Below are 23637 nucleotides of genomic sequence, written 5' to 3'. Positions count from 1 at the left end.
ATGTGTATCCACAAAAATGCACCCATAATCCCCATGTAGAAAAATAATTATATGCATTTGCTTGTCCAAAATATGTTAAGCCCCCGGTCACATCAGGTGCAATTTGGCATGTGATTTTCATGCCAGGCGAACTGCAAATCGTAGGCCAAGTTGCACCCTGTTGTCCGCTATTAGAGCGGTCATATCGGTGCGGTTCTGACTTGGCCAGAGCTTCACCGATTTCTAAAGTAGTGCATACACTACTTTTCGTGTGATTTGCATAGACAGCTGTGTCAGATGTCTTGCAAATCGCAGGGAAATCGGCAGGTGACCCGATTTTGAAATCGTGCGACTTCACTGTCACACAAATTCAAAATCGGCTTTGATGTGACTTTGGGCTTAGGGCTCATGTACCGAGCAGCTGCTAAACTTAAGTTTTGGAGCTTTTGGCATTTTTTTTTTGCCAAAGCTCCTAAACTCAACTCCATAAAAGCCTGTGTGTCCATATACACATAGACTTTTAGCAGAGTTTAACAGCTGCCATGGTTAGGTGAGGTTAACCTCCCTCTCCTGAATGCAGAAGAATTACATTCAGGATAGGAATGTTTTGATCGCCGACTGCAGAAAAATGCAGTAACCGCGGTGCCGCGATTTTGTGGCAATTTGCGTTTTCCCACGGCCAGTGGTCAGGGTAGGCTTGTGTACATAGAGCTTAAGGCTCCATTCACATCAAATCCAATTTTGAAATCATGTGACTTACAGTGATGTCTCATGATTTCAAAATTGAGCGAGATGACGATTTCCAAGACATCTGACACAGATGTCTATGCAAATCGCAACAAAAGTAGTACATGTACTATTTTTGATATCGGTGCGGCTCGGACCAAGTCGGAACCACACAGATATGACTGCTCTGAGAGCGGACAATAGGGTACAACTTGCAAGTCGCAGGGCATGCAAGTCACATCCAGTGTGAACCAGGGCTAAGGGCTGGTTCACACTGGATGCGACTTGGCATGCGATTTGCATGCCCTGCGACTTGCAAATCGCATGTCAAGTCGCACCCTAGTGTCGGCCATTGGAGCGGTCATATCGGTGTGCTTCTGACTTGGTTGGAGCCGCACCATTTTCAAAAATAGTACATGCTCTACTTTTGGTGCGATTTGCATAGACATCTGTATCAGATGTCTTGCAAATCACACCTGAAATCAGCGGGTCCCCCGACTTTGAAATTGTGCGACTTCACTGTAAGTCGTACGATTTCAAAGTTGGGTTTGATGTAAACGGAGGGTTAGTGTCACCATAATATTGCCTGCATAATCCCCATATATAAAATTAATTTTACCCATATTTATATCTAAAATGGTGAAATTTAATTTGTATGGGATGTGTAACCATTATATTCAATCCATAATCCCCATGCAGATCAATCATAACCACATTGTTGTCAGAAATGCATTCATTTTTCCCTTGGCGTTTGTAATTTTTAATCATCATTTTCCAGGTTCCTAATAAAACTGTTCAAAATGTAGTGCTTTACACATGCATGTACTGTATGAAATCAGGAAATCTATTCCTATTAATATATTGAGTAATGTTTCCATTATTTCTGTATCCTTTACTATGATGCCATTTTCCAGCTGCACATATATCAGTAAGTGAAGAGTTAAACATTAGCCACTACCACTTGCAACAATGTATCAAGCACTGCAGAAAAGAAAAACATATTTTGAGTAACAAAAAAACCATTACCATATATGGGTGTAAAGATATACTGCCACCTAATGAGAGTGTTGAGCATTGCAGCCAGTCATCCCAATATGCAGTTTAGTATGTCCCCATAATAAGCCATGGTCTTGCAGGGTTTTTTTTCCTTTTCTTTTTTTTTTAAAGGTGGCAGTTTACTATCGCTTTAAGCAGCACATTTGTGAGGAGGGTGTCCTGTCCAGCACATATCTAATATTCCAAACAAGACCCTCCTTCTATACAGGAAGATACAAATACAGGACCAATATTCTCTAGAATACATCATGCTCTAATGTCCCTCCATTACCTGCTCAGTGATCACTCGATGGCTTCCAGCTGATGTACAGAGTGAGGAGACTTCCTAATAGGAGAACTAGGAGCCCAGGTACTGTATACAGACCCTCAGCTCACACACAAGTCCTATACACCCCCCAATATCCCTCTACAGAGAGTGCACACACATCACATGGACCCAAACACTCGTGCTTCCTCTCTCGGGGGAAGAATTAGGAGGACGGACAAGTGACTTTGCTGGGTGTAAGACTATACTAATCGCATACTGATGTCAACAAGGAAACTAGGCCCACCTTATTTTAGCCGAGGCAAACAAACACCACTTTCCGGTCCTGACTGAACATGGAGAAATCAGTAACACTGCATGCGGAGTCTTTATTATATGGAAGCAAACAGCAATGGTTGGAGGATAGTGTGCCAGGTGATTGGTCTGGTCTGTGGTTGGTGAATGTCAGAGGTTGACTGCTAATGCCTGGGGATGGCCAGGCAAGGAGGAAAGCGATCGTTGAACCTGAGCATAGTGCGGAAGAGGATTTCGGCTGTCGATTGCTTGGACCTGTGTATGGCTTTGCGGTAGAGCGGGATGGCGGCTCAGCCTGCTCCTCCTAAACCGTGGGAGACCCGGAGGGTCCTGGGGGGCCTTCCTGCCACCTCATTCCAGTGAGTGTGTGGGGGCACTGGGGGGATTCTGAGGAGGGAGGGAAGGAGAGGGTGGTGAGGAGGCCAGGCTGGGGGCTGAAGTCCGGTGTGCGGGGATGTGTGCACCTGTCACCATAGACCGTGTGCGGCCTGTGTACTGACACCACCGCCTGTAGAGGCCACACTGTGTGCTTCCTGGTAGTGTGTGTCAGCACCCCGGCCTGTACACCGGAGCACACCTCCCTCATACACAACATTGTGACACGTACAGTCAGTCACACCGATTGGGCTCCATTCACCAAATAGTATGTACGGCTCTAAGATCAGCAGTAGTATAGCTCATGCCGGTTTGCAATTCATGAAAAAGACTACTAAGATACGGCATGTGCAATTTCTGAGGTGATGCAGTATTTTAGTAGTGACAACTAGTGGTGTTGTAATGTCTGCGCCCCCCCCCCGGCGTTTGTATCCCCGGCGTTTGTATCCCCGGCGTTTGTGACCACGGCCCCCCCCTGGCGTTTGTGACCACGGCGCCCCCCCCTGGCATTTGTGACCACGGCGCCCCCCCCCCCGGCGTTTGTGACCACGGCGCCCCCCCCCCGGCGTTTGTGACCACGGCGCCCCCCCCCCCGGCGTTTGTGACCACGGCGCCCCCCCCCCGGCGTTTGTGACCACGGCGCCCCCCCCGGCGTTTGTGACCACGGCGCCCCCCCCGGCGTTTGTGACCACGGCGCCCCCCCCCGGCGTTTGTGACCACGGCGCCCCCCCCCCGGCGTTTGTGACCACGGCGCCCCCCCCCGGCGTTTGTGACCACGGCGCCCCCCCCCGGCGTTTGTGACCACGGCGCCCCCCCCCGGCGTTTGTGACCACGGCGCCCCCCCCTGGCGTTTGTGACCACGGCGCCCCCCCCTGGCGTTTGTGACCACGGCGCCCCCCCCTGGCGTTTGTGACCACGGCGCCCCCCCCCCTGGCGTTTGTGACCACGGCGCCCCCCCCCACCTGGCGTTTGTGACCACGGCCCCCCCCCCCTGGCGTTTTTGACCACGGCCCCCCCCTGGCGTTTGTGACCACGGCGCCCCCCCCTGGCGTTTGTGACCACGGCGCCCCCCCCCCTGGCGTTTGTGACCACGGCGCCCCCCCCCCCTGGCGTTTGTGACCACGGCTCCCCCCCCCTGGCGTTTGTGACCACGGCGCCCCCCCCCCCTGGCGTTTGTGACCACGGCGCCCCCCCCCTGGCGTTTGTGACCACGGCGCCCCCCCCCTGGCGTTTGTGACCACGGCGCCCCCCCCTGGCGTTTGTGACCACGGCGCCCCCCCCCTGGCGTTTGTGACCACGGCGCCCCCCCCTGGCGTTTGTGACCACGGCCCCCCCCCCCTGGCGTTTGTGACCACGGCGCCCCCCCCCCCCCCGGCGTTTGTGACCACGGCGCCCCCTCTGGCGTTTGTGACCGCAAGGGAATAACTGGTTGTTAAGAAACTGGCAGCCGCCGTGTCCTCAGGGCTAGTTCACACTAGATGCAGTCCAGTGTGGTTTTTTCCTGCATGAAAATACATACACAGTGTTTCCCATGTATTCCAATGGTCCTAGTTCACACCAATGCGGTCAGTTACCAGTGCAGGAAGTAGAACATGCTGCATTTTTTCTGCACAGAACCATACTAGAACATGGCAAACTGCATCAAAAGTGCACCAAAACTGCATGTGGTGTGAACTGTAAGCAAAAACGTATCCGAAATGCATCCAGAGTGCGTTTTTGTGGTGTGAGCTGGCCCTTAAAGTGGTAGTAAATTGCCAGAAAAAAGAAAATAATGGGCCCCTGCAGGTTGGAGTCATAATGTACTAGTATGCACCACATACCAGTACAGTCTTTCTCACCCAGTGTGCCTTGAGGTTCTTCAGGGGTGCCTAAAAATTGCCCAAAACTTGAATACAAGTCAGCGGGTGGAACATGCCTGCCTTTTCATACACAAAGCCACAGGTTTCCATTGTGCACCATTACAGCCTTCTAGCCGCCAGCACCCTGACAACCAATGACATAATCAGTTGATAAGGAGGATGTCAGCTGCCTGCACTGCATCCTTGCGTGCCCTCCCCCGCACCTCTCCATCAGTGCTGGGGTCACATGCTCAGTGATGGAGAAAAACTGAAGGAGAAGAGAAACATTGGAATACTAGTCAGTGTGCAAAAGTGTATTTGCTTTGGAAGAATAAATCACCTCTAACATTGGGTGTCCTACATGTGTGGATGTTGTTATATACAGTTAGGTCCATATATATTTGGACACAGGCACAGTTTTAGTTTTTTCAGGTATTTACCAAAACATATTCAAGCTATAGTTATATAATGGATATGGGCTGAAAGTGCAGACTCTCAGGTTTAATTTCAGGGTATGCACATCCAAATTGGAGGAAGGGCTTAGGAATTACAGCTTTAAGAGTGGCCAGCCCCCTTTTTTTAAGGGACCAAAATTAATTGGACAAATTAATATAATCATAAATAAAATGTTCCTTTTTAATATTTTGTTGAGAATCCTTTACTGGCAATGACTGCCTGAAGTCTGGAACCCATGGACATTACCAAAGACTGGGCTTCCTCCTTTCTGATGCTTTGCCAGGCTCTAACTGCATCTGTCTTCAGTTGTTCTTTGTTTGTGGGTCTTTCTGCCTTTAGTTTTGCCTTCAGCAAGTGAAATGCATGCTCAAATGGGTTGAGATCAGGTGATTGACTTGGCCATTGCAGAATATTCCACTTCTTTTCCTTCAAAAGCTCCTGGGTTGCTTTTGCAGTGTGTTTTGGATCATTGTCCATCTGTACTGTGAAGTGCCATCCAATCAACTTTGCTGCATTTTGCTGAATCTGGGCTGACAGTATATCTCTAAACACTGCAGAATTCATCCGGCTGCTTCTGTCTTCTGTCACATCATCAATAAACACCAATGACCCAGTGCCACTGAAAGCCATGCATGCCCATGCCATCACACTGCCTCCACCGTGTTTTACAGATTACGTTGTGTGCTTTGGATCATAAGCTGTTCCAAGCCTTCTCCACACTTTTCTTCCCATCATTCTGGTACAGATTAATCTTAGTTTCATCGAGCCAAAGAATGCTTTTCCAGAACTGGTCTGGCTTTTTTAGATGTTTTTTGGCAAATTCTAATCTGGCTTTTCTAATCTTCAGGTTTATGAATGGTTTGCACCTTGTGGTGAACCCTCTGTATTTGCAATCATGAAGTCTTCTCTTGATTGTAGACTTTGACAATGATACGCCCACCTCCTGGAGAGTGTCCTTCACTTGTATTGATGTTGTGAGTGGGTTTTTCTTTACCACAGAGAGGATCCTGTAATCATCCACCACTGTTGTCTTCCTTGGACATCCATGCCTTTTTATGTTGCTGAGCTCACTAGTGCGTTCTTTCCTCAGAATGCACCAAACTGTTGATTTGCCCACTCCTAATGTTACTGCTATCTCTCTGATGGATTTGTTAGTTTTTGAAGCCTTACAATAACTTGCCTCACTTGTATGGACAGTTCCTTTGAACGCATGATGTAGGTTCACAGCAAAAGATTCCAAATTGAAATAACACACTTAGAATCAACTCCAGACCTTTTACCTGCTTCATTGATGAAGCAGTAACGAAGGAGTAGCCCACACCTGGCCACGAAACAGTAATTGTCCAATTACTTTTGGTCCCTTGAAAAAGGGGGGATGGCTACTCTTAAGAGCTGTAATTCATAAACCCTTCCTCCAATTTGGATGTGCATACCCTCAAATTAAACCTGAGAGTGTGCACTTTCAGCCCATATCCATTATATAACTATAGCTTGAATATGTTTTGGTAAATACCTGAAGAAAAACTAAACCTGTGTCTGTGCAAAACTACTGCATTGAGCAGGTAAGTATGACATGTTTGTTATTTTTTTCTATAAAAAAAATAAGCCTTTAGAATCACTTTAGAGCCCCAACTATTACCGCAAATGTAATTAAGGCCTAAATCTGCGTTTGTGTTTCCAGGGAAATGCATAAAAATACAAAATGTAATTGTGCGCTGCCACTAATAAATGCCTGTGCAACTATATAAATACACAAAGCTGCTTCCATCACCAAGTTATGTGTGTTCTTCACATATAAATAAATATACCAAATCAATATCAAGTGTTGCACTGCACAAAAATGCCGCGTGAATATGAAATGGTGCTAAAACAATATTCAACATCTGAAATAAAAATTGCAATTTGAAACAAAATAAAGAAAAAACAGTCCCCAAAAGTCTCTTTCACTCTGCAAATTTCTAAAGGAGCATACTCTTGTTGGTGAGTGAACCCACTTTCCCGGTGCTGTAAACTTTATAAGTTGATGTGCACCACTGCCACAGACATGCTTTACAGATGGATCCTCACCTTCATTTATTGACCCACAAATTATAACCGGTCAGTCTGCACCTCTCCCCTCTAGATGGGGGTTAGCCAAATCCTCTCACAGGTCCCGATCGTCCTCTTGCTGCAATCACTAATAAGGCATATATGTCCCCGTCACTTTACCACTGTAAAACAGATCTCTTGGTTTAAGTCTTACCACATAAAGCCACCATAGTGTAGTACGTTAAAATGACACGTTTCTTTTATTAAAACAACACCTTTAAAAGGAAGCATTGCACATTGGTACAAAGGTAGCCTTGATCTTGCTTGCAAACACACAGGGGTTTATTTACTAAAGCTGGAGAGTCCAAAATCAGACTCCCTTCTGCATAGAAACCAATCCGCTTCTAACCTCAGCTTGTTCAATGAAGCTTTGGCAATGAAACCTGGAAGCTGATTGGTTTCTATGCAGAAGGGAGTCTGATTTTGGACTCTCCAGCTTTAGTAAATAAACCCCACAGTGTCTCCGCCGTGCTTCCGGAATACCGGCTTTGATGTCACCTGGCTCCTTTCCACGCGTTTCGTCCCGAATCATGTGACTTCATCAGGGGTCCTAGCACAATTTCATATTCATGTTGCATTTTTATTTTTTGTGACTTTGAGCAGCACAACACTTGATATTAATTTGGTATAATGCATAAACATAGACAATATATTTGTGGGAACTTTTTCTATTTTGTTGTCAAGTTACGTTTTGTGTTGTTTTTTTTTAGGTCAGCTGACTTGAGGACAAGCACTATTACCAGGCCAGGCCAGCCAGCTCTCACCAGGGTTGCACCACCTGTACTACCAAGACCTTCTCAGCAAACCAGAACAAGTTCACTTAATACCTACCGACCTGGTTACAGTTCTTTCTCACCGGGTTTTGGCTCTTATGGCTCATATGGCAGTTCATTCTATGGTGGCTACAGCCCATACAGCTATGGCTATGGCAGTGCGCTTGGTTATAACCGGTTCCAGACAGATGAAGTGCCTCCCAGCAGATTTGTCCGCCAAGCTGAAGAAAGCAGCCGGGGAGCATTCCAGTCCATCGAAAGCATCGTTCATGCTTTTGCCTCAGTCAGCATGATGATGGACGCTACTTTCTCAGCTGTTTATAATAGCTTCAGAGCAGTTCTAGATGTGGCAAACCACTTCTCCCGGCTAAAGGTCCACTTTACTAAGGTGTTTTCTGCTTTTGCACTTGTCCGAACAATCCGGTTCCTGTACCGACGTTTGCAGAGACTTCTAGGTCTTCGAAGAGGTTCAGAGAATGAGGATTTGTGGACTGAGAGTGCAGGGACTGTGGCTCGAGTTGGCTCCGAGAATGATGCCACCAACTCCGCCAAATCGTGGCCTATTTTCTTATTTTTTGCTGTCATCCTTGGTGGCCCCTACCTCATCTGGAAGCTGTTGTCTTCTGGCAATGCACAAAGTAATGAAGGTAAATAGGAAATGAAGTGGTTATAGAGTGCAGTGTTTTCCATTCTGTATAACTTTTTTATCGTTTTCATGAATGGTAGTAAAGGTTGATCTTGCCAGAATACTGTATAGGAAAGGAACAGGAATATGTATCCTATGTCATAGTTATATTAAAACCAAAACCGTGGAAGTGAGTTGGGAGGGTGTTTGCTATGCCCTTTCAGGGGAATATTGTGTATCGGGGTTGAAAATACAACATACTAACGGCTACATAAATATGACAATTGCTTACACATGGTGTCCTCATATACAGTAAATGGCAGATGTAAGGGTAGTGCGCAGTGATCATTTTTCAGTCATTATGTTGTCATCAGTGCTTTCTGCGCTTCGCATTGGCAGAAACCACTTCCAGTCTTTGGCACCACCCTTCTCTCTGCTTCCAGAGTGTTCACAAATGTCTTAGCACCTCTGCTACCCTGCTCAGAAAGCAGGGCATCTAAGTAGCAATCTATCTAAATGACCTTATTCTGAAGCACCCATCTCCTTTGGAGTTATCTGAAAATGTCCACAAGACAATTCAGATGCTCCAGGCCTTTAGCTGGGCGATTAATAAAATTCTGCTCTGCAGCCTTTCTTTCACCTGGAAAGCTTGGGTCTGGTCCTCAACACATACCAAGCTAAAGAAAGTTCTTTCTCTAGAAGCTCATGCTCGAGACTTGAGGGACATCTCATGAGAATCTTTGTGTTCTATCCCTCATGCTATCTTCCTTGAAGCAGTGCCATTCACCCAATTCCATTCAACAATTCTCCAACAAAACATCTTATTGGCCTGAAACAAACCGGTTTCTTCTCTCAATATACCAATGCTGCTATCCAACCAAGTAAGGAAATTACAATGTATCAAATAATAATTGTTTCAAAAAGTGCACCAAGTAAACTATATGCGCTGCGGCATAACATGCAACATGTTCTTCTACAATGGTCAATCCTAGTTTCAGGCCCAGGGTGTTTTTCTTTGACCTAATATGGGTAAGGGCCCTTTCACTTTGATCAGTTTTTCCTTAGTTTTTGCCTTACCAAAAATGGAAGAAAAATGCATGACCAATAAATCCTATGGAGTTTTTCACACCAGTTAGTTATTATTATTATTATTATTATTACTACGAGTTTATATAGCGCCAAAGGGTTTGCTCAGCGCTGTACAATAGGGGGGACAATACATGGCACAGTACAACAACAACAAACAACGTACGAGGGGTAAGAGGGCCCTACTCTTACGAGCTTACAATCTAGGAGGGAGGGGGTAAAGGTACAGTAGGAAGTGGCTGAGGGGGATGAAGTGGTGGGAGGAATGAGGGAGGATGGCCGTTAGGTGAGGGTGGGGTAGGCTTCCCTGAAGAGATGGGTTTTGAGGGAGCGCCTGAATGTGAATAGGGAAGGCGACAGTCTGATGGATTGGGGCAGTGAGTTCCAGAGGATGGGGGAGGACCTGGAGAAGTCCTGCAGTCGTGCATGGGAGGAGGAGACCAGGGAGCAGGATAGAAGGAGGTCCTGTGAGGAGCGAAGGGTACGGGTAGGGTGGTACTTGGTGATCAGGTTGGTGAGGTAGTCAGGGGCAGTGTTGTGAACGGCTTTGTAGGTCAGGGTTAGGAGTTTAAATTTGATGCGTTGGGCAATCGGGAGCCAGTGGAGGGAGAGGCAGAGGGGGGTGGCAGAGGTGGAGCGGGTGGTGAGGTGGATGAGTCTGGCAGCTGAGTTCAGGATGGTCTGGAGCGGGGAGAGCCTGCACTTGGGTAGGCCAGTGAAGAGGGAGTTGCAGTAGTCAAGGCGTGAGATGATGAGGGAGTGTACTAGAAGTTTGGTGGTGTCTGGGGTGAGGAAGGAGCGTATCTTGGCAATGTTGCGAAGATGGAGCCTGCATGTGTTTGTGAGTGATTTGACATGCGGTTGGAGGGAGAGGTTTGCGTCAAGAATGACGCCAAGGACTTTGGCTTGCGGGGCGGGAGTGATAGTGGAGTTGTTGGTGATGATGGATAGGATGGGGGGGGGGGTGTTGGCAGGGGGAAAGATGAGGAGCTCGGTTTTGGAGAGGTTGAGTTAGTTGCAGGACAGTTGTATTTTTTTAAAAGTCCTGAATGCTGCATTTTGGTGCAGTAAAAAAACCACACCTAAAACACACCTCCCCTTTGAAATGAATAGAAAATGTTTAAAAAATGCACCAGCAGTTGCATTTTTGGAGTCACGTGTCCTTCTTTCACAGGTGCAAAATGCACCGGAAACGTGGCAAAAAGCATATGAGAAATGAAGATACTAGAAGAAGAAAGAGGGTGAAGAAGAGTAAGAGGGAAGTGGAGGTATTCTAACCAATGAGATAGACAGTGATCTGTTGGTGGATATAGTGAGACCATATTTCTAGAAAATCATTATCAGAGGCATTGCATGGTGCACTGAGGAAGCATAAAGTTCGAGTTGTACTTATGAGTACATTATTTGTTCTTAAAGTTTTATGCAAATCTAAAATGAACATGGTGCCCTTAGTTGCTTTTATTCCTTACCTTCTCTAGAAAACATAAACTGGGCAAATGGGGAAGGTGACCATGTTGTGGGAAGAGCAGACTATGACTTCACAGCTACTTCAGACGAGGAGATTTCTTTCCATGCTGGTGACATGCTAAACCTGGCACCCAAAGGTAATTCTTTTTTTTTTTTTTATCTTCTCCCTCTTCCTCTTTTCCTTGTTGTAGCAGAGAGAAAGTGTAACGGATGCTGGTGGTAGTTTGTATGTTCTGGGGATGTTTTCACCTTCTGTACGTCATAGGATTGCCATATTTGTATGGGCTGCTGAAACAGAAAAGAGCATCAGAGGGTGATTAACCGCTTGCTGCCCGCCTGCACTGTACTACAGGAAAGTGACGTACTTGTATGTCACCGCCTACTTTGGGATTTAGGGCGCACGTACCCCCCACCTGTCACTCGCTGTGATTGCACACAGCAGGAGCCTGTCAGCAAGTCCAGGCCAATGATTCATGGCCGTGGCTTGCTGATTGGCTGTGTGCAATCACAGCCCAGAGCACTTTTGTTGGTAAACAACACAGAGCTCTGAACCAAGGGAGCAATTGGTCAGTTTCTCATGCTTACAACACAAGCTAGAGATCAGCTAGTAAAGGCCGCACACTGTACACACATCACACATAGTTAGGCACATATTTAACCCCTTGATTGCCCTTGTTCACTTCTTCCCAGCCAGTGTCATTAGTACAGTTACAGTGTATAGTATTATTGTCGCTGATCACTGTATAAGTGTCACTGGTGATGTCAGTTAGTGTCAGATTGCCCACCGCAGTATTGCAGACCCATTATAAGTCACTGATTGCTGCCATTAGTAGTATACAAAAAAATATATATACTGTAGTTTGTGGGGAAAAAATAGCAACTAAAAACGTGCGACAAAAGTCATATTGTAATTGAATGTTATTAAAAATGACCTTTCCTCTTCAATCTGCTGCACTGTAAAATGCAAAGCAATATGGCTACCTGGAGCTGTTATGTACACAGCATGTGAACAGAACGCCCCCCAGCAACATTTCCTGCTTGTGTGATTGGCTTACTGCTTTTCCCAGAAGTCTGCACTAAGATAAGTCAGATTTCAGGCATCCCGTACAACAAAAATGTAATTTTTGGTGAGATACTCCCAATAGGAAATCACATCTAAAGGGATGCAGACCCTGCCACTGTCCTTATTAGAGCCTTGCAGGTGCAGTACCTGATTGATAATTATACAACCACTCCCATACGTATTCACTTTCCACATGGACACAGACAAACAGCTTTTTCTTCAGAATAACAAAAAGCAGGAATCTGCAACAACGTTGGTTATAATCCTTGCAATGTACATAGATCAATGCTTTTCTCAACAAAAGTGGAGTTACTCTTTAACCACTTGTCCTCCAGAGGATTTAGCCCCCTTCCTGACCAGGCCATTTTTTGTGATACGGCTCTGCATTACTTTAACTGACAATTGCAACAGTCATGCAACGTTGCATATAAATGAAATTTGTCCTTTGTTTTCCCCAGCGATCTTTCAGTAGTATTTGATTGCCTAATATTTTTAACTTTTCGCTATAAAACATATCCAGTAAAAAATTAACACAATCAAATTTCTTCATAAATTTAGGCCAAAATGTATTCTGCTACATGTCTCTGCTAAAAAAAAAAATCCCAATACGTGTAAATTAATTGGGTTACGTGAAAGTTATAGTGTCTACAAATGGCGGCATATATATCCGATCAGCGACTTATAGCGGGACTGCGGCAGGCATTCTGACACTGCGAGGAAAACTAACTGCCACTGACATCCCATTGATACTAATACAGGTGAAACTCAAAAAATTAGAATATTGTGCAAAAGTTCATTTATTTCAGTAATGCAACTTAAAAGGTGAGACTAATATATGAGATAGACTCATTACATACAAAGCAAGATAGTTCAAGGCGTGATTTGTCATAATTGTGATGATTATGGCTTACAGCTCATGAAAACCCCAAATCCACAATCTCAAAAAATTAGAATATTGTGAAAAGGTGCAATATTCTAGGCTCAAAGTGTCCCACTCTAATCGGCTAATTAAGCCATAACACCTGCAAAGGGTTCCTGAGCCTTTAAATGGTCTCTCAGTCTGGTGCAGTAGGAATCACAATCATGGGGTAGACTGCTGACCTGACAGTTGTGCAGAAAACCATCATTGACATCCTCTATAAAGAGGGAAAGACTCAAAAGGTAATTGCAAAAGAAGTTGGATGTTCCCAAAGTGCTGCATCAAAGCACATTAATAGAAAGTTATGTGGAAGGGAAAAGTGTGAAAGAAAAAGGTGCACAAGCAGCAGGGATGACCGCAGCCTGGAGAGGATTGTCAGGAAAAGGCCATTCAAAAGTGTTGGGGACTTTCACAAGAACTGAGGCTGGAGTCAGTGCATCAAGAGCACCACACAGACAGATCCTGGACATGGGCTTCAAATGTCGTATTCTTCTTGTCAAGCCGCTCCTGAACATCAAACAACGTCAGAAGCGTCTTACATGGGCTAAAGAAAAACAAACCTGGTCTGTTGCTCAGTGGTCCAAAGTCCTCTTTTCTGATGAGAGTAACCTTTGCATCTCATTTGGAAACCAAGGACCCAGAGTATGGAGGAAGAATGGAGAGGCACACACTGCAAGATGCTTGAAGTCCAGTGTGAAGTTTCCACAGTCTGTTGATGTGGGGAGCCGTGTAATCTGCTGGTGTTGGTCCACTGTGCTTCATTAAGTCCAGGGTCAACGCAGCCGTCTACCAGGAAATTTTGGAGCATTTCATGCTTCCTTCCGCAGACAAGCTTTTTTGGGGATGCTGACTTCATTTTCCAGCAGGACTTGGCACCTGCCCACACTGCCAAAAGCACCAAAACCTGGTTCAATGACCGGGGGATTACTGTGCTTGATTGGCCAGCAATCTCACCTGACCTGAACCCCATAGAGAATCTATGGGGCATTGCCAAGAGAAAGATGAGAGACATGAGAGCGAACAATGCAGAAGAGCTGAAGGCAGCTTTTGAAGCATCCTGGTCTTTCGTAACACCTCAGCAGTGCCACAGGCCGATAGCTTCCATGCCACGCCGCATTGAGGCAATAATTGCTGCAAAAGAGGCCCAAACCAAGTACTGAGTACATATGCATGCTTATACTTTTCAGAGGTCCGATATTGTTCTATGTACAATCCTTGTTTTATTGATTGCATGTAATATTCTTATTTTCTGAGATTGTGGATTTGGGGTTTTCATGAGCTGTAAGCCATAATCATCACAATTATGACAAATCACGGCTTGAACTATCTTGCTTTGCATGTAATGAGTCTATCTCATATATTAGTTTCACCTTTTACTGACACTGTACTAATGGCACTGGGATTAACATCTGGGGCGATCAAAGGGTTAACTGTGCTGTGTGTGCACCCTACTCAGAAATGCAAAATCACGTATATATACAGCCGTAGTTCTGCTATAGGGTGACAGGGAACCGGTTAAAGTGACAAAGTGCAAAATAGCTAAAAATGGCCTGGTCATGAAGGAGATAAAATCTTCCAGAGCTCAAGCGGTTAATGATTAATCAGATTAATAAATATATTGACAAATCAGCATGGCCAAGGCAATGTAGGGATGTGTTATTTTTTAGGATTATTCGTCCTCCCTCCCTGAGTCAGAGAGTTCCTGTTCCCAAGTCCCCTTCTCTACTTATTATTGTTGTGTCTTGCATGACTGGAAGTGTCCTGTTACCGCATGACTTCTTGACGGCAAGCAGTGATCATCGTTGTCATCTGACGGGAAGGAGAGGTCTCTGCTGATCTACTCTTCCTACTAAAATGATAGATGGTTCACCATGTTAAGTGATTCTTTTTCTCTTCATACACAAACCAGTAGAAGGCTCTGCTTTAATACCTAATATTCTCAAGTAAGAATGTGACATTTATAACCTGTGTTTGGTTTCAGAACAACAACCTAACATAAGAGGCTGGCTGCTTGGAAGCTTGGATGGGCAAACTACAGGATTCATTCCTGCCAACTACATCAAAATCCTTGGCAAAAGAAGAGGACGCAAAGCTGGAGAGGCTGAGAAACGACAGGAACAGCAAGAGTTCCCCAACAACCCATCCCTGAGCACAGCCTCATCTGTAGCCACCCTGGAAGATCAGGAAGCTGCCCTTGAGTCGGTTTTCGTGGAAACAAGTAGCACAGGGCATGGTGTCGAAACAAGTACAAGCCATAGGGACACATTTGATTTATAAACAAACATTTGTGTTGACAGAACTGCAATGTGATTCTTTGTCAACAGTTCTAAAATTACTGTTCCCTGCAATTCACGAATGCTTGGCTGTACTGTAGCTGGTAAGCGTAGACATATCCTGTGTGCCCCATCATAACCAGCCCACTTACTGATACTGTAGTAATCTGTCAGGATATACGTTGAGAGGATTCTCTCAATTACTGCAGCTATAGAGCGTGGATGCTTAACTCCTCACTTAACACTAGACTGGCCTCTAGATTTACTCAAAGGGAATTTTGATCTAAGCTTTTAAATAATATATATATGGAGATGTTGGTATATTTAATATTGCAATGAAACTCCTATCTAGTTTTAATTAAGCACTTGTTGCATGATATTTATCCTAGTTGATGATGGTACATCACAATTAAGTTATTCTAACTCATGAGCGCTTGGTGCAGCCCTGCTTTGCTGTTATTGGCAGTCTTCACTTTGATACTTTGATGCCATTAGAGCAGAAACATTTACCCAAAAGTTAATTCTCTACTTAAGTGTATGAAAGTTAAAGAGTAAAAGTTCATAACAATCTTCAAATATTGTCTAGAGATCAAGATCACAGACATCACTAATCTTTATCATTGGAAGAGGCTGTGTTGAATCAGCCTGTTCCTCCCATGTTCAGTTTGGAGATATATGCATAATAGTGGCAGTTACTTTCTGTGGGGAAGCTCAGTTGTTGTATTTCCTGCCTTGTCCCTTTAGTATTCTATGGGACCCCAAAGAGACCCTTCCAGTTTGGTGGAGTGGGGCTGGGTGCAAACTGCTGTTGGGTCTGAGTGCCACAGCCATCTTTGCTACATCCATCACTAGTAATATATTATTGTGTTTTGATATTTTTCTTCAACACTCACAGCAGCTAAGATAACAGAATGATAAGTGCAGTGACAGTGTACAAGCCTTCACACATGCTTCTTCGTTTCTTCTTCTTTTTTTTTTCTTGCTTGCCCCATATTTTTCTACATGATGTTCTTTATTTGCAGCACAAAGAAATGAGGTTAGGAATGGCTATATGTTAGTTTTTACTTTTAAAGTGCAGTTCTGCAGTTATTTGCATATGAATGTAGACTGACCTAGAGTTTTTATCAATGTGATATAATGCTGCAGCCAGCTAGAATCCTCCTATCCTATTCCTTATACTATCCATACACTGATCAAAATTTGGCTACATCAGTAGGGACTGTCTAAATTTTGATCAGTGTGTGGCCTCCCCAGCTCGACAGAAGTCGAAGTTAAAAGTGATAATAAAGGTGTTGTTTTTTTTTTTAATAACAAACATTTCATACTTGCCTGCTCTGTGCAATGGTTTTGCACAGAGAAGCCCTTATCCTCTTTTTCTTGGGTGCCCCATGTTCGTGGCCCCTCCCTCCTGCCAAATGCCCAGGCGTAAGCAGCTTTCCATGGGGGCACACGAGCAGACTCATTCCCGAGCAGCTGTCCATTCACACACAGATTGCGGCTTGGCCTGTCTCCACTCCCTCCTCATTGGCTGCGATTAACAGTGTGAGCCATTGTTTCCCGCAGCTGTCTCAGCCAGCGAGAAGGGAGAGCCACTGCTCTCGTGCACATCGGTGGATCCAGAGGGGGCTCAGGTAAGTATTAGGGTTGGCTGGGGGGGGGGGAGCTAAGCATAGATTTTTTTTTTTTTTTTCACCTTCATGCATAGAATGCATGAAGGTAAAAATATTTTCAGCCTTTACAACCACTTTAATCAACTTCTGTTGAGAGATGTCAGAAAAGTTTTGGAAGGTCAGCAGCTGCCAACCTTAGTGTGCACTTCTGGAATGGAAAGTAACATTGAACAAGGCAAGATTCAGCATTGAACAAAGGTATTTACCAGTGTTCACTGCGTGCCTAAAATTTGTGTGTGTGTGTGTGTGTGTGTGTGTGTGTGTGTGTGTGTGTGTGTGTGTGTTTGGGGGGGATATACCTGTCAAAATGCTTCCTTTGTTTTGTAAACTACACCTGTCATTCAGTCTACCACTGATGATCTCATCTTTTAAGAATGCTAGTTGACTGGCTGTCATGCTTGCCTGTTCTGATTTAAGTGATTTAATATAACAGCCAGGCAACTAGTGTTTTAAGGAGGAATGTAGCAAAGTTGCCCCCCATATTTCTGTCGACACAGTTTTACTTTCCTTTATTCCTATTGATAACGCACTCTTAAAACACGCAACAATGGTATGCATTTTGTTTACTTTTGAAAATACTGGTAAGGAAAAATTGTAAAATATAATTAAATGTTAATTTGTAACTGGCACTTTTGAAGAGAAAAGACATTGAACTGTTTTTTGAATTTTTAAATCTCTTTAAAAGTTGTATCCTAAGAAATGTTATAAGAACACAGATGTTCTGTATATATTGTGTCTAAATGTTCAGGTCAGCTAAAAGGCACTTATGATTTACTGATGTATCCAGATATGGATCATATTGCCCTGCGTTAGTGGATTCACAACATACTAATTTTGTTACTTAAAGAGGTTCTTCACCCAAATTGTTAAAATTAAAATGAAGACACCATTAAAAATGGAAAATGCCAATGTAAAAATAGATACTGTTTACTATTACATGAAGGCTATTATTTTCATGGATATTTTAGATTTCATATTCCCTGGTCATAGCCTAGTGGCCATTTTCAGTAAGAGCAGAGGTTTCTGTCCCTTTATTGTGTGCTATTCTTTGCTGCCCCCTACAATGATGCAGCCAGCAGAAGATCCCATGCCTGCATAGTTACTGTTTTAGCTGGGGAATCCTGTCACGATGGTATTGGCAATACGTAAATAATATAATTCCACGGGTTGAGCACTGGGTGTGCATGTGTGAGTGCTATAGGAGTTGGCTAAAGACTTCTTGGATATATGACATGTACATCCCGTGGAATGCCAGAAACATCATTCTCCCCTAGGTGAAAAATATGGAAGTAGAGGGAGGGAAACGAAATAAAGGGGGGATGTTAGAAAAAGGGGGAAAAAAAGTATGCAGTTCTGTGGTAGGAGGGTGTGCAAAATGTTATGTAATTTCCAAAAATGAGAGTGACGGTCAGCATTAAGACAGACTGTTGGAACCTACCTGTTGTAATTATAATATAAATAATGTAAAATACATGTGCAGTTTCATCCAAACAAGCAAATACTGTAAGTGTATGAGATGCAACTTGTTGCCTGACTATCCCACTGCTTTAATGTTTGTATGACATCTTCCATTCTTCCGTATAGTGAATGGAGCTGCATGTGACATCCTCTATTCACATCTGCTGATCAGCTGTAACACACATGTAGTGAACTGAGCAAAACATTTTGAAGTGTAAAGCTGCCCCTAAACTTTACAAACCTTTTTAAATTTTCTAACTGCCTAAAATGTGAGGGCCTGCTTCAAAAGTGCATTCAGTTTGTATGCAGCCTTCACTTGTTTGATCCAAAGAATATTATTCAGTCAGATTGTAATGTGTAAGGTCAGCTTGCACAAAACATTTCTGACCTACCAGATTCTACTGCAGTGATGGGCTGTATATGTAGGAATGCATCATTCGTTATGAGGCTAGGGCTACATAGGAAATTGTCTTTTTGCTACCAAGAGATTTAAAGCATAACCTCAAAACCTGCTGCATTTTTTTAGGCCTTTATCCTTTAGACCTGTAACTAACACACTCTTGTCCATGGGTGGCCACGTTCACTCCTGCACTATATCTATGGAGGAAGCCATGGTTGCCACCCAGGCTGGACTTTAAATATGTCTTTGTTCATCTCCATTACATGGCAGATGAGTAGTGTACAGAAGGAAGATGGGATTGTTTTGTGCTTCCAGTTCAGCTCACATGAAGTGACTAGAGCACTGTATTCTGGCAAGTTCATAGGTATTTTATGTTCTTGCTGAAATGTGTTTTTCAGCTTAAAAAATAAAATTAAGGACACTAAAATCAATATGATGGCGTTGAGATAGCACAACAAGCCGTTAAATCTCTTCATAACAGTGAGATTTAATTGCTCGTATAGCACAGAACTAAAGATATGCAATGTATGTAAACCCTTACAACTAAAGTCTTTTGTTTGCTCCCTTTTGGTCTGTTGAATACACCAGTGAAAGATTTTTGTTGTAGCTGTTCAATAAGTGCACAAAATACCTGGTAATCATGTCAGAAATCCTGAGCTATCCTGTGCACACTTGCTGTGTTATCTCATGGAGAGTAACTAGACTTCCCAGTTGTCTTGAGACTAGAGTGATTAACCTTTAGATTTTGTAGAGATGGGAGAGTAAGTGGGTTCTGCGTAGTTAGGCAAGAGAAAATTGGGTAGAGCTGACAACACTCCGTTTACAAAAAACTGTGTTGTCAGCCCACAACAGGACTAAGGAGGTGAGTGCATTTCTGGCAGATCAGATATATTTCTGTGCTTGCTGAGTCTGTATATTGATAGAACATGGGGAAATGTGTATGTATTATAGAGATGTACTGCATATGTATTTTTTATCTTTTGTTCTGACACACTTTAATATTGTCACTTTGGCACACTAACTCAAAAAAGATTTATTTAACAGCCTCACCCTCAAGTAAATATTCAAGCTGTGCTTAAACTGTTCAGTTTGTGCTGATTTAACGTGATTGTAAAGGCACATATTTTATTTTTTAAAAACAACAAACGTGTCATACTTTCCTGCTCTGTGAAATGGGTTTGTACAGAGCAGTCCCGCTGTTCCTGGCTCCTGCCCCCCTGTAAAGTTCCTCCATAGCAAGTGGCTTGCTATGGGGGCACTTATGAGTGCTCACTCCCGAGCCAGCTCTGTGTTTGTCGACACACAGAGCACGGTTTGGCCCTGCTCTTTCCTCACAGGCTCCCACTGCTGCCTCTCTGTCCAATAAGAAGAGAGACACTGCTCTTGCGTATATCGCTGATCAGACTCGGGTAAGTATTTTGGGGGGGGGGAGAAACACGAAGAAGGTTTTTTTTTTTTTACCTTAATGCATAGAATGCATTAAGGAAAAAAAACCCTTGCTTTTAGAACCACTTTAAAGAAGAGCTGGCACATGTGTAACTGAACTGAAAGGAGGTTAAGGATGAGAAGTTGAACCTGGAGTACTCTGGCATGTGCTGCGTTTTGAAGACAAGTAGAGTTGTGTAAGCCAGGTACCATAGCACCAACCTAAGAGCAGGTAGTCAATATTTGCATGTTAAATGCTAATTTCACCATTGGAACATGTTACATGTTCCACCCGTATATAGGGGTGTTGGGGATCACTTTTGTAGTCCAGTGGCATGCCCTCTGACTTTTCTACACTAAGGCTACTTTCACACTGATCCACCACTTTTGCTGCGCTTTCGGAGCGTTTTTAAAGGACACGTGACTTAAAAACTGCACCAAAAACGCTTCTCAGGTATTTTTCATTCGTTTTCCATTGATTTCAATGGGAAGAGGTGTTTTGGGGCTTTTTTTTTTTTTTTTTAACTCCCCAAACATGCCCCAAAGATAATGCAAGCTGGAGTTTTTACACCGCACCACATGCGCAATGCCTCAGTGTGAAAACATACACAGATATACATTCACCTACATAGGGAAGCGTTTTTCTTGAGCTCTTCAGGCGCTTTTTTAAATTCAAAAACGCTTCAAAAACTCCTCAGTGTGAAAGTGGCCTTACCCCTGGTTCACATATCTGCGGTCCGCGTTTTGCGCAGGCACGAGAGTCCATTCATTTGAATGGACTCCTGTGCCCCAGGACACGCAGGGAGGAAGTCTCTGCACTTCTGAAAACGCAACCTGCACGGGAACCTCGGTTCCCAGTATGGTTGCGATTTCCAATGCGGGCAGCATGCCCTTAGAACTAATAGCACCCGCCCGGGGGTCCGCATTCTTCTGTGCAGATGGTGTGGCTGCACGGATTTCTGTGTGGGTCCGCAGCGGCACCACCTGCACATATGTGAACGTAGCCTTAGTCCATACAGTGGTATGGCCTGAAAGACAGAGGACATGTCTGCAGGAGCGCACGTTGCACCTGTGATCTACTGATCAGGGGTTCAATGCTTACTACCTGCAGGAAAAAGCAATTAAAAAGAAAAAAAAAATTCTCTGCAGAAATATGTGCATTTATTATTTTTTCCTGTAAAGGTGAACTTAGCCTTTATACAGCCTTGTAGGATTCTGACAAGTACAACACCTAAAACCTTTTAACTCATTAAATCTTATTAACTTTAGACTTGCAATAGGTTTTAAGCAAATGAACAGATGTGTGCAAATAATTTAGACACCTGCTCAGCTATGTAAATCTAGATTCTCCTGCAGGTTTAAAAGGAATGTATTGTGTATTTTCAGTGAGTGCATATTTTGCATTACCATTCCAGTTTTTACTTTAAAGTACTAAAGCTTGCTCTTCCACATATCTCTTATTTTATAAGATATACATATTTGTAGAGCAGCCACTAGAAGCAGGGCAGATCAGCAACTGGAACTTTGTCTCCCAAGGTAACAACTGCCTATGTAAAGCTAGCCATATATGGATAGAAATTCAGCCGATTCAGCAGGGACTGGACAAATTTCGATCCACGTATGGGCAGGGTGGTTGTACAGATGTCGATCTATTGAAATCTCCCCGCTCTCAGAATACAATGGCGCAACGGGGAGGATTCCCACATTGAATGTGTGGATGGGGGAATTAATTTTTTTTTTTTTTCATTCAACCTGCCGGTTGAATGAAAAAAAAACAAAACATTAATGTATGGGTTGCTTAACCTCTTGGCGCTCCCAGCACACATGTCTGGTATTCACAGAAATGTCACGATTTCCACTTTCGATTGGGACCTTTCCCGATCATGTGACAGCAAATCAGTGGTCACATGACCTTAAAGCCCCGCTGCACGGCTTCTGAAACCCTTAAAGGGCTGGGAGGCGCCGGCGCCAAGGGGTTAAGATATTAACCACATAGGGAGTACAGTGGGTTAGTTCACTCAGAGACCTGCATTTAGAGAAGGACCGGGAAAACGAACACTGTGTAGCACAGCAAGCTATCAACCAGCCTTCCTTTGCATGGAGCAAATCTAATTGTCCCTGTGCACATAATTACAAACTAAATCAGAGACACAAGGTTTTTGTAACATTAACACACACTGATAGGATTATTTAGATCAAGCTATTTTTTTATTTTTTTTAGGTTTATCTAAAGAAAAAAAAAAATAAAAAGACTATTATACATTTCTTAGGAGTAAATTATATGAGGTATCTGTGTTATTCCATGTCAAGAGCCATCTGATTGCAGCACTACTTGTCTGGAACACTCACTCCAACACTTTTGATTAAATGAATGCAAATCAATTCATTATTGGATGTCCTGTTGGATGTACAGTATATTGTATTGCTTGGTCACAATGGATGCATTTAATCACATTTATTATATAGATGTTTTTATTTTCTAACAGAATATGATCAGAACTTCTAACACAGGAACTCCAATACTCTTGTAGCTGCTAAACTACATCCTCACCCTGAGTGCAGAGAGTTCATATTCCTGTTTATAAGTGATGTCTGGAAGCTGTTGTATATAACAATTACTTCAAATCTTTAGACACTTCGGCTGATTACCTAAATAAAATGTTATATTTTATTAAGAGCAAGGTGTGTGTATATTATTGCTTGAAAAAAAAAAAAGGGAATAATTTATGAAAGAATTTTGCTTTCAAACTGTTTTTAAAAGGAAACCTGTGCCTGCTGATCCACAACTTCAGCAGAGCCCGTGACCAAATATCAAGACTTCTAGTCAAGTGACCAGCATTGAAGGGAGATCAATGCAGTGTTTTGTACAAGAAAGGTATTTCAGGCTCTTCCATTACTCTGTATCCAGCCCGGGTTCATCTGAGCACCTCCCATGAAGTATTCTCTGTCAGCAATTATAAACCACTAACTCCTCAGGATTTCCTATGTTGACTTTGTATTACTCCAAAAGAGTCAATGATCAACCCTCCAATCTAAAATTTTTTAGTCCTTCCCTAGCTTAAAGGTGGCTAGATCTACCTTGAAATCTGATTGTACATTTTTTACCAAAGCTAAGAAATCTATCCATAAAATCTGTATCAGTAAAGCAGACCCTTGCACTACATAGTTGTTGTTAGATCAAAAGGACATTGTACAGCCAGATTGTAACATATAAGACCAGCTATACTCTTTTGGCAGCTTTGTGGCTTTCAACTTGTTCGTAGTCACACAATCTGACATGTTTATTTTAAGTCTCAAACAAGCAAAAATGAAGTCCAATCAAAATTGATTTTAATAGATCTCCATTCCACTGTAAGTCATTTAGTAAATCTGGACTAGTAAATGATCTCCAATGTCCTAAA

At 43.5% G+C, this 23637-nt stretch overlaps 2 protein-coding genes across 5 annotated transcripts in view; one reads left to right on the top strand and one right to left on the bottom strand.

The window, feature by feature from the left end:
- PUS10 (pseudouridine synthase 10) overlaps positions 1 to 2224 on the bottom strand; it is a 105908-nt gene extending 103684 nt beyond the window's left edge. For all 3 annotated transcript variants that reach the window (XM_089669205.1, XM_089669206.1, XM_089669207.1), the window contains exon 1: positions 2033 to 2224. The gene's annotated coding sequence lies outside the window, so the exon portion shown is untranslated. The remainder of the gene's footprint in view (positions 1 to 2032) is intronic.
- Positions 2225 to 2501: 277 nt separating this feature from the next.
- On the top strand, positions 2502 to 22913 carry PEX13 (peroxisomal biogenesis factor 13). 2 transcript variants are annotated; one of them, XR_016311574.1, is made up of 5 exons: positions 2588 to 2679; positions 7788 to 8497; positions 11040 to 11165; positions 14992 to 16893; positions 16989 to 22913. XR_016311574.1 is itself a non-coding variant. In XM_089669211.1 (4 exons), exons 1-4 carry the CDS (start codon positions 2603 to 2605, stop codon positions 15285 to 15287), a joined length of 1209 nt encoding a protein of 402 aa, XP_089525337.1. In that variant the 5' UTR covers positions 2502 to 2602; the 3' UTR covers positions 15288 to 22913. The 2 variants fall into 2 exon arrangements, 1 of the variants encoding a protein (XP_089525337.1); XM_089669211.1 differs by having other exon boundaries at positions 2502 to 2679; positions 14992 to 22913.
- Positions 22914 to 23637: the final 724 nt, after the last annotated feature.

The sequence above is a fragment of the Staurois parvus genome, unplaced genomic scaffold (genome assembly GCF_062004578.1).
Source record: "Staurois parvus isolate SC_StPar_1 unplaced genomic scaffold, SC_StPar_1.0 ptg000070l, whole genome shotgun sequence".
NCBI lineage: Eukaryota > Metazoa > Chordata > Amphibia > Anura > Ranidae > Staurois > Staurois parvus.
The sequence above is the reverse complement of the archived record's forward strand: the minus strand, read 5'-3'. Positions and strand labels throughout refer to the sequence as shown.

What these genes read in the sequence shown, in the direction of transcription:
- PEX13 (XM_089669211.1), top strand. Translation starts at nt 2,603, where the DNA reads ATGGCGGCTCAGCCTGCTCCTCCTAAACCGTGGGAGACCCGGAGGGTC. An exon ending in CAATGCACAAAGTAATGAAG is followed by an intron (nt 8,498 to 11,039) that starts GTAAATAGGAAA and finishes TACCTTCTCTAG; the next exon opens with AAAACATAAACTGGGCAAAT. An exon ending in GCTAAACCTGGCACCCAAAG is followed by an intron (nt 11,166 to 14,991) that starts GTAATTCTTTTT and finishes GTTTGGTTTCAG; the next exon opens with AACAACAACCTAACATAAGA.